We start from the raw sequence: 10,146 nt of genomic DNA on the forward strand, positions 1-10,146 counted from the left end.
GGATCTGTCGCAACTAAATAGATTACTAAGAAAGAAATCATGTCAGAAGTGAAAGAGCAGGTGAAAAAAAAGAAGGCTGAACAAAACACCAAGGTGAAAAAAAGAATATTATGATTGTTTTTTTCTTTCTAATCTTGCTTATGGGGGGTAACGCACAAATGTATGTAGAAAGGAATATAGAGATTTATTATTCCTAAAAGGCAAATAAAAAATGAATGATTTGAGTAGCAAAATATTTTTTTGAACTTAGAATAGCAAAAATTGATTTATTTTCTTTCTATTATTGCTATTTGTTATTTTTTTATTTATTGCTTTTGACTTTATTATAAATATCTAATTTCTCCCTAAATAATTTTGATAAAAATTATACCTGTAATATTTTAGAAGAAAAAGAACTAGTAAATATAATTTTTTTTTTTATAGAAAATACAGAATTATAATTATAAGAAATGAAATTTCGAGCTTGTTGGTAAAATTTGTCTAAAACAATTTCAAATAGAACTAGAAGTGTATATTTACAAATATATACCATTAGTTAATAAAAGAAATATGGTAGGATAAAATATTAATCCGAAGTTTAAAAGATGTAAAATATTGAACTACATTTATTTAAAAGAAATCTAAAACGTTGAACAAATGATTGAGTAATAGGATGGTGGACATAAACACACACATATACACAGCCAATTTCTCATACTCCACAGTGAAAATTAGCCAAATAAATCTGACATGATGAGCATAATAATAGTATATCTCACGTTCTCAGAAGTCGTAATCTTCCTGATTAGGCTTTGGAGAGGTTAACAATGCTGTATAGAGCCTAAGCCTGTCTTCTCCCATGGAAGAGGAACGTAACACAGGCCTCCTTGGCATTATAAACGACAAGGAAGTCAAAGTCAACCGATGCTTGTACCTCCTCCACGCCAATTGAATCGCCACGGCAGCCCATGTTCGCCATCCTGGCGAATAATACCTGGCACTTCTTTTCACTTTTTCCTTCACAAAAGTATATCTAAAATGCTGTGTAACATATTTCACATCCTCGGCTTCTAGGCCGAATGCCTCGGTGGTTTCGAGTGTTACAAGAGTGGACGAAGATGGCGGAAGGCGCTCGATGAAGGGCCGCCTTAAACACCACGAAAGGAGCTCGTCTCCGCTGAAGTTTCCGGGACCTAACATGCAACAACTTTCCACACCATCTCTTAGAAGTTGGCTGCTTTGAAGGTGACCCCTTACTACAAATAGCATTCTTTGGACTGGGTCTCCCTCTTTGGCTATCTGCACCATCATAAATAATAATTAATATAAAATTTAGCACAATAATGCTACATTATTTTAGAGCTTACTGTTTCTCCCTTTGTGAATATGAGAGACTTCACGCGGTCACAAATGTTCTCTAGGACAAGTTCATCCATGTGCTGAAATAGTGGCACCTAAACCGAAGTATTGAGCAAGTGTTAGTAGTGTTGGTTGGTATTCAAGGCATACGTTTCACGAACATAGATATTGTTGGGCCACTAACATGTTTTTATTTGATGGCCCAGATAATAGGTTTATCGTTTATCAAATTTGGTCTCTGTGTCCAAAGGCGAGGGGAGAAAAGTGAGAGAGAAAAAACAAGTCTAAAAATATTGAGATATTTTTGGTGTATATCTCTTGTATATTTTTTTGTTTTTAATAATAGAAGTGATTCATAAAAAATGAGAGGAGATAAAAATTTTAGTTTTTATGCCATAACAAAAATATGAATAAGAAAAGTGTATATAAAAAATAGCAAAAATATTTTTTTAAATTAAATAATAACTCAATAGTCAATAGTAACGGGGAAATGATTATTTCTTCTAATTGAAAATAGATATCTTCAATAGGAAATTCGTATTATGATTTACGAAGTCTAAATCCTAAACCCTGCTAGAAAGTAGAAACCTACCTTATCCTCTGATGATTATAAATTCGTTTAGGGAAAGTATGAGGAGCCAATGAAATATTTATACAATGTGTATAATGGAGGTTTATGGAGTATTAGAGATATAATTATTAGTGTTACACTTTTCTATCGGCCGAAACTTTTGGGATGAGTGGTATCATGATATGGTATTAAAGCGTTAGATTTGAAAGGTCAAGAGTTCGATCTTTGGTGAACCCAAAAATTAAATTAATTTTTTGAGAAGATGTTTATTATCACTTGTACTCGGATGGTTATTCTAAATAGTATAGGGGATGTTCATTTCATAACTCAATAGCCATTGTACACATTGTATAAATAGTCCATTGTCTCCCTAGCGGAATCCATTCGTTTATTGAGAAAATCTACTCTTCAACCTAATTAATATTATTAATGATCCATTAATTATAAAATCATACATACATGTCACGGTAAAAAGTTCTAACTAGAATGAGTTTTAATTTTAAAGTAAAAAATGAATAAAAAATCATTTGACGCGTAAGTCAAGTCTCTTTTACTCTTTAAATTCTTTTTTTTTGATATCTTTCCAACTCGAAATTAAACATGCATTTTCTTTTTTTTTTTTCTTTTTTTGGTCTGGTATGTTTAAATATTTAGAAAAAATTTTAAGTGTTTCAAGAATATTAGTATTTGAATCATTTTAGACGTTAAGTGGATCTCAAATATAATAACGATCAATGACCAAATCATTGTACTTTATTGTTATATATATGTTATCCTGAGATTAGGAGGAAGAGTTTTTACCTGCTTGACCAAATCCAAACAAAGATGATACTTGATGTCTCTTCTTAGCCCTTCAGGCAAATTGCTGGTCATCTCACACTCATCAACGCCACGCATGGCGGCCCAACGATGCCGTTCATACGTTCGCACTCTCTGCCGTAACCCGGGTGGCAGCCGCCTCTTCCTCATCCACCATTCAATGTTCCTCATCTTCAGTTGCATTGCTTGCTTCTTTGATGTTGTTGCATGCAAAAACACCTGCTCCGTACATGCACATATATAGTTCCATATCATATTAACATTAATATAACTAAGTCTAGTATATTTAAACATGCACATGGTATACATGGGTTTAACGTGATCAAGGGCAGATAAAAATGTTTGGAAAATAATAAAAATTAATTGAAAATAATCCAAAATTTTTTTATTTTGCACTTTATAGTCACTGTTGAAATAAATGAAGATATAATTTTAGATATAATAAATATAAATTACTGATATTACATATATGGGATATTAAGTTAAACAAAATAATTTTTGGGTTATTGCCTTCCTAACATTACTCTTTAATAAAATAGAGTAAAGATTAAGAAAATTGTAATTCAATTTCTTATAAAAAACATAAGAGTAAATGGTCAAATTTGTTTCTGAAAAATTGCTCATTCTTTAAATTAGTCTCTGAAATATTTTTTTAATCAAATTCGTTTTTAAAAAATTTTAAGTTGATTACATTAGTCCTTCTGTTACTTCTTTTGCTCATGAAATCAGAATTTGTTAATATAACATGTTAAGTAACGTCACAACACACACCAAACAATTCTAATTGGGTACTAACATGATAAATTTATAAAATTAGATCAAATCATCAAATCAATCTCAAATTTGAGAGATTTTAATGTCTCAATGTCTCCTTTAATTTGGAATTAATTTAAACTAATTATATAAATTTGTCATATTAATCACTAATTAGAACTATCATGGATATGCTATGGTCTATGTGATGTTATTTAATGTGCCATATCAACAAATTTTAATATCATTGGCAATGAAAGTAGTAAAAAGACTAACATCACTAACTTAAAAATTTTTTAGAACGAATTTAATTAAAAAAATCTTTCAAAAACCAATTTAAAAATTGAGTGATTTTTCAAAGATAAATTTGATCATTTACTTAAAAATATAAATAGAAGTTTCATATCATATGGACGACTGTGGCAATGTTAAATGTGTTTGATTTACCTTGATGTTTCCAATTAACATGGTGACAAGAAGAAGACCACTGGTCAAGACAATGATGTTAAAAACTACTTCTAGCCATTCTGTTGTGCTCTCTAGGTTACCAAAAGTGCTGGGAAAAAAAAAAACAACGATTGAGGAACTATGAAGCAATCAAGCAAGTATAATAACAGTCCAGAAGAAACAGTCAAAGAGAAGAAATAGCAATGCTATGCACCATATAGGTGCACAACATGCCTTCTAGTTTCTGCCTTTGACCCATTTAGTACTTTTTATTATACCCAATACAACATTTCTTGTTTCTTGCCTTGTTTTTAAAATTTTAATTCCGAAACATATATCAAGATGAATATATTTAAGAACCTTACAAATTAAAGCAGAGGAAAGATTTTCATCAAAAGCAATGCAAAAGGTACGTACCAAATAGAGAATAAAACTAATAACTAGCTAGGATCTTAGTAAGATTATATCATCATTGTACTACATGAAAATTTCGTGCAAAATAAGAGGGTCCAAATATTCTCGAAACATTCTAGGCAATGAATGTACATAAAACATAATAATTCTCAGGCTTCGCATCAAGCTTTTCTTGAAATAGAAACATTCATCACCACGCAGCACAGAATAAAGTATAATATTTTAGTCATCAATCATCATCATGCAAAGTCAAGTATCGAGTGTACCTGAGAGTCATTAGGCCCCAGAAGATAGGGAAAAGTATCTTTTCCAATCGATTATCATTGGTGACAAGTTGAACAGTCCACTTATAAGCTCCATAGTTATACTTGTCAGACCCATCTAAGCAAATGGACCTTGCTTCCCTGTTCCCTGCCCAAGCCAACCTTGCTCTGTCACTAACCAAGCTTCTTCTACTTCCATAGTATATTGCTTCTTTGCATGAAAGAATCCTTGATCCACAACCATCTGTTCTTGCACACTGTTCTTTCAGGCACTTTGCTGCTCTCTCGATCCCTAACAAGTACCAACATGCCCCTGCTGCCTGTAAATTCATTTTTTCCATATCACTCACTTGTATAAGTAACTCATCAACAAAACAACATAATTTTAATATAATTTTTTTTCAATAATAACATAACAATATATTAAAAAGAGGAGGAACAATACTAGAACAATAATATATATCTTTATCCTCTACTAATTCTTTAAATAGAAAAAAGGATAAAGTATTAAATTGGACTATATGTTTTGTTCTAATTCTGTTTTAGTTTCTAAAATTTAAAGTGTCATATTTAAATAAAAAAAATTTTATTTAGTTTTAATATAGTCATGTCGTAAAACCATATTAAATAATTAACAAAGTTTAGTTTTTAAATATGAAAAACTTATATAACCAAAGTTTTGGGTTGTCGAGGAAAATTTCCCGTAGTAGAGGTGACGATGACCTTGTCCTAGTCGCTACCGGCGAATTTTTTCGCAAAAGCCGAGTTCTCGAAGATATTCTCCATGTGCTCAAACCAAGGCCAGTAGTTTGTAGTGATATATCCGCTGCTGATCTTATGCCTCTCGAGTTTGTACCTCTTCAGGGAAGGACATTAAGGTTTAGTGGAGCGGTACCGTTAATTATTTAACGTTAACAACAGGACTACATTGAATTTAAATAATTTTTTTAGATTCAAATAGGACACTTTAAATTTTAAAGATTAAAACAGAATTAGACTGTAAGGGATTAATTTAATACTTTATCCTAAAAAAAATCTAAGACTAGATATTTTAATTGTTAACAAAATTTTATTATTCTAGAAGTTTTCAAAAATTATCATCATCAAATAGATTGATGTTTCTATTGTTTTAAAAAAAGATTATTTTACCTTATAATGATATTTTTTTAATTTAATCATCTTATATTATAAATTATACTAGGACATATTTATCAACAAAAATATTAAAAATTTGATAGATAGGGTAAAATAATTAAAATAAAATTGATGGAGTTGAATAAATTATGGTTGATGCATGTGAATTTGGGAGAGGTATATCGATCTGTGAAGAAACTTACATGAGAGGCGACAAAATAGGCAATCATGTTAAGAGCAATACCCCACCAAACGGTTCCAAAAATGTAGCCAGAGAGGTTCTGCATTCTTCGAAGATGGCAAACTGCGTGATATATTTTGGGAAGGTATTGCAACAGAAACATTATCAGCAACACTGTCATCACCAATGTCACTGACCCTTTCTCTAACAAAGATGGGATTCCCACCCACACCACTATCTGAACAACACACATTCAATATATCACAAATCTGAACAACATGCATTATATATATAATCTCAATTCTCTATTATTATTATACTTTTCATCTGCTCAATAGTACAATAAAATTTAAAATGACCAAAATAAATGTAAATATAATATAATTATGTTATCTATATACTAAAAATCAACTATTAAATTAATAATCACCTTTATAACATATATATTAAAATACACATTAAAAATAAATTAAATATCATATATATTAAATATAAATATATAATGATTGAGTTAATAACTAATATTTTGTGTGTACGTATTATTTTTAAATGTCATAAAGTGTGATTTTTTATTTTTCTGAACAATTTTTTGCATTATTATATATATATATACTTTTATTTTATTTTTTATGCCAGTTGTATTTAAAAAGCAAAGTTTGTCCTTTGCTCATAAAAATGTTTAGACATACATCAGGTACCAACCGTAAAGGTTACGTTTTCAAGCTTAGTTATTAGCTCTTAATTTTCAACTTTTTCCTGAGCACCTTTTCTCATCCGGCACATACAATAAACTTAATAATAAAATAATGAAAAAAACACTCATTAGAAAAATAATGAACTAATTAAATCCTTGATTAGGAACATTTTAATACGTTCATCAGTATCCTGAAGTTGGTTCGTGTAAGGGTGTAACAATTAAACAATACTGAGATTCAAAACGCAGAAGAAGCATCAATATAATCTTTATACGGATAGTAGAAGCTAGGGGACCACTCTGTATGTCTCTATACCTAACATAAATCTCTATCTCTATGGCGACAAAGCTTCAAAATTGGTGGTATCTCTCCCTGTGGCTCACATGTTCCAGATGAGTTGATGTTACGTGTAACATACTGTGTTTCTGTTTTGTTCATAGTGTAGGCAAAGCATGTTCACAGAGGTCCATCACAAAAGAGGCGTGTACCACCTTCTAATTAATAAGAAAATATATAACAACAATAACCTCTCTTCAATTTCGTCTTCTATATAAAGTTATTAAAGGAGTGGTAGAGGCAGTCATTTTTGTGTTTTGTAATTATCAATTGGTCATTAATAGTATTTTTAATAGTGTGAGATTACATCAAATGATAAAAGATCGTTTATTTTTTTTATGATTAAGTGCTAGCTATAAAATACAAAAATTGCTGACTCTTAAACTTTCTCAAGGTTATATTTTCAATTAAATCCAAAAGAATTTTAAGACCGACGTTTTTAGTTCAAAAAATTTATTTTGATGAAGTATTTAAATTTAATAAAAATAAGATATATATATATATTCTTTTATTACATTTTTTAAAATTTATTTTTTTAAATAAAAATAATAAATCTGAATAATATAAGAACTTATATATTTATTTTCGTAAATTTTACCGGGCACAATAATAAACAAAACGACAAACTTCTCGTGTTTTTAAAACATATTTATGTACCTACTCTAAGGGTAACTACAACCTACTCTAAGCATTGTTATTTTTATGAATTTACTTTCAGTTTACTATGTTGGTATAAAAAATAAGAATTTAATTTAATTTTCATATACTAATTTTGTAAATGATTTTTTTACTAACTACATATTGTCATATCGACTAAAATAATTTGTTTCAATGTATATGATTGAATAATTATGTAAAATGATTTATGTTTAATTTAAATAAAATTTTTTTAAAGAAGTGCTTAAAATTTTAAAAAATAAAAATATCTTATTTATATTTGTTAAATAAAAAAATTATATAATTGTGTTTAATTTGTGTTTGTATTTATGTTTATATCTGTAAAAGTTATGAGTATTTCTAAAAGTATTTTAAAAAAATTAAAATTAATTTGTGATTATTAAAATTAAAAAGTCTGATATAATTTTATATATTAATAATATTTAATTTTTAAAAATATATATTTTAAAAATTAGTTGTAATAAATTATTTTTAAAAAATAAAAATTTTATTAAACCAAACTTTATACTATCAATATATTAAAATTAGAAAACAAAAATAGCTGTTTTCGTGTATATATTACTCAAAGTGTCATTTAAAAAAAATGTTTCAATTAAATAATTGTGTAAAAAAATTCATAATTTTGATTCCTCAAAATTAAAATCAATTTGTTTATAATAGTTAGAAGTTACATTAAAAATAATAAAAATGAGTGATTATGGTTTTGCTCATCAGTACATATTCTGAAGCATACAGCCTTTTGTTTTTAAAGAAAAAATACAGGTACACGTACCATCACAAATTAATTAAATTGACAACCATATGCAATTTCCTAAATTCAAAAAAAGATTAATCACCAGATGTCGAAATTTATTCTTAAATGCAGTTTGTTCGTATATATACGTCGATTGAGACATAATTCAAGTCGAGTCATATATAATTAAATGACTTCTATACTCCAATTATGGAGGGAAGTTATTTAATTTACTCCCAGAATCATTGGGACGTATTATGGAGGAAATAATCATAATATATTTAAAATGAAAGTATAAATTAAACAAAAAATTATTTACAAACTAAAATTACTTATCAAAATTAATTATTATATATTTGTATATAAATATATGTATAGTTTATTAATTTAATTTTAATGTGTGTTTTATATTTAAATATGTATTTAATATTAGTAATTAATTTTAATATATGCTTATCATAGTTGTAAAATAAATTTTAATGGGTTCTGATCAGTTAAATAGAGAGAATGACCGAAATATTTTAAAAGAAATTAAAAAGTTTTAGAAATTAAATTTTTTTATTAATTTTTATATGTATTTCTTAAATAATTATTTAAATATTTTTGTAAAAAAAAAAGATTAAATACATAAGTTATTAGACATTTAAAAAAATTTTACTTTTTGTTATCTTTTACTGAAATAATATTAATTTTTGGCTTTTATCGGTTTCATATTTTAAAATTATTTTATCAAATTTTAATGTTTTGTGCAATTTTGCCTTTTTATCTGAAATTTAAAGATAACAAGAAGAGACAAAAAGTCAGGTGAATCATAATAACGACTCCTTACTAATCATAATAAAACAAAAATATTTAAAAAATAACAAAAATTAATCTAAAATTATTTTATATTATATTTATTAATTATTTTAAAATAATTAATTATATTAATTATATTAAATATAATAAATATATTGTTATAAATATTATATATATAAAATTATCAATATTAAATTAAATAAAATTACTTTTTAATATTACCTCCGTAAAATTATTCTAATAAAATAGGCATACATAAAGTAGATAATGAATTATGATGCACAGAGTCACAGATACGTTTATACGGATACAGATACAAGACACGATACGATACAGAATATATAAATATATAAATTTTTAATAATATATATTATTTTTAAACTCATTTTAAGAATATATATTAAGAATAAAGTTGGATATGCTAACATGTAATTTTAAATATGTTTAAGTATGTCTCGAAAAAAAATTTAATTTTTATTAAAATACAGTTAGACACAATAAATAAATATGTTAAATAATTATTAATAAATATTTTATTTAAAATAAATTAGACATATAAATATAATAACTCAATAAAATATCTGTGTTTCATAGATTAATGTATGACACGTGCGATTGCATGTTATTGCAACATAATTAATCATTGGATTCTAGAATGGAGGGGGAGAAAGAAGACATCAATAAGTTATTCTAATATACTACAAAACGAAGACTCAATCAAAGACATCAAAGACGTTCAAAACGTCTTTAAATAAATATATTTGATCTCGTTTATGGACTAAATTATTGTGTATTATATTTTAACATATAACATAAATTAAAAGTATTATTTTTATTAAAAAATATTATTATATTCTTAAAATTATTAATTTTACTTTTATAGTAATTTTTTAATTTGTTTAAAATTTAAATTTTTAACAAAAATTTTATTAGAGGATTATTTTATTTTTTATAAATTTTATAATATTATTTTTTATTTTTATTTT

At 26.7% G+C, this 10,146-nt stretch overlaps 1 protein-coding gene across 1 annotated transcript in view; it reads right to left on the reverse strand.

Annotated features, from left to right (window-relative positions):
* Positions 1-583: 583 nt before the first annotated feature.
* Positions 584-10,146, reverse strand: part of LOC107478311 (cyclic nucleotide-gated ion channel 4) — a 12,274-nt gene continuing 2,711 nt past the window's right edge. The window contains exons 2-7 of the mRNA XM_016098450.3: positions 5,943-6,158; positions 4,609-4,925; positions 3,929-4,037; positions 2,711-2,947; positions 1,347-1,433; positions 584-1,278 (exon numbers count right to left, since the gene is read on the reverse strand). Coding sequence (XP_015953936.1) covers positions 763-1,278; positions 1,347-1,433; positions 2,711-2,947; positions 3,929-4,037; positions 4,609-4,925; positions 5,943-6,158 — 1,482 coding nt within the window. The 3' untranslated portion in view covers positions 584-762. The remainder of the gene's footprint in view (positions 1,279-1,346; positions 1,434-2,710; positions 2,948-3,928; positions 4,038-4,608; positions 4,926-5,942; positions 6,159-10,146) is intronic.

The sequence above is a fragment of the Arachis duranensis genome, chromosome 3 (genome assembly GCF_000817695.3).
Source record: "Arachis duranensis cultivar V14167 chromosome 3, aradu.V14167.gnm2.J7QH, whole genome shotgun sequence".
Taxonomy (NCBI): domain Eukaryota; kingdom Viridiplantae; phylum Streptophyta; class Magnoliopsida; order Fabales; family Fabaceae; genus Arachis; species Arachis duranensis.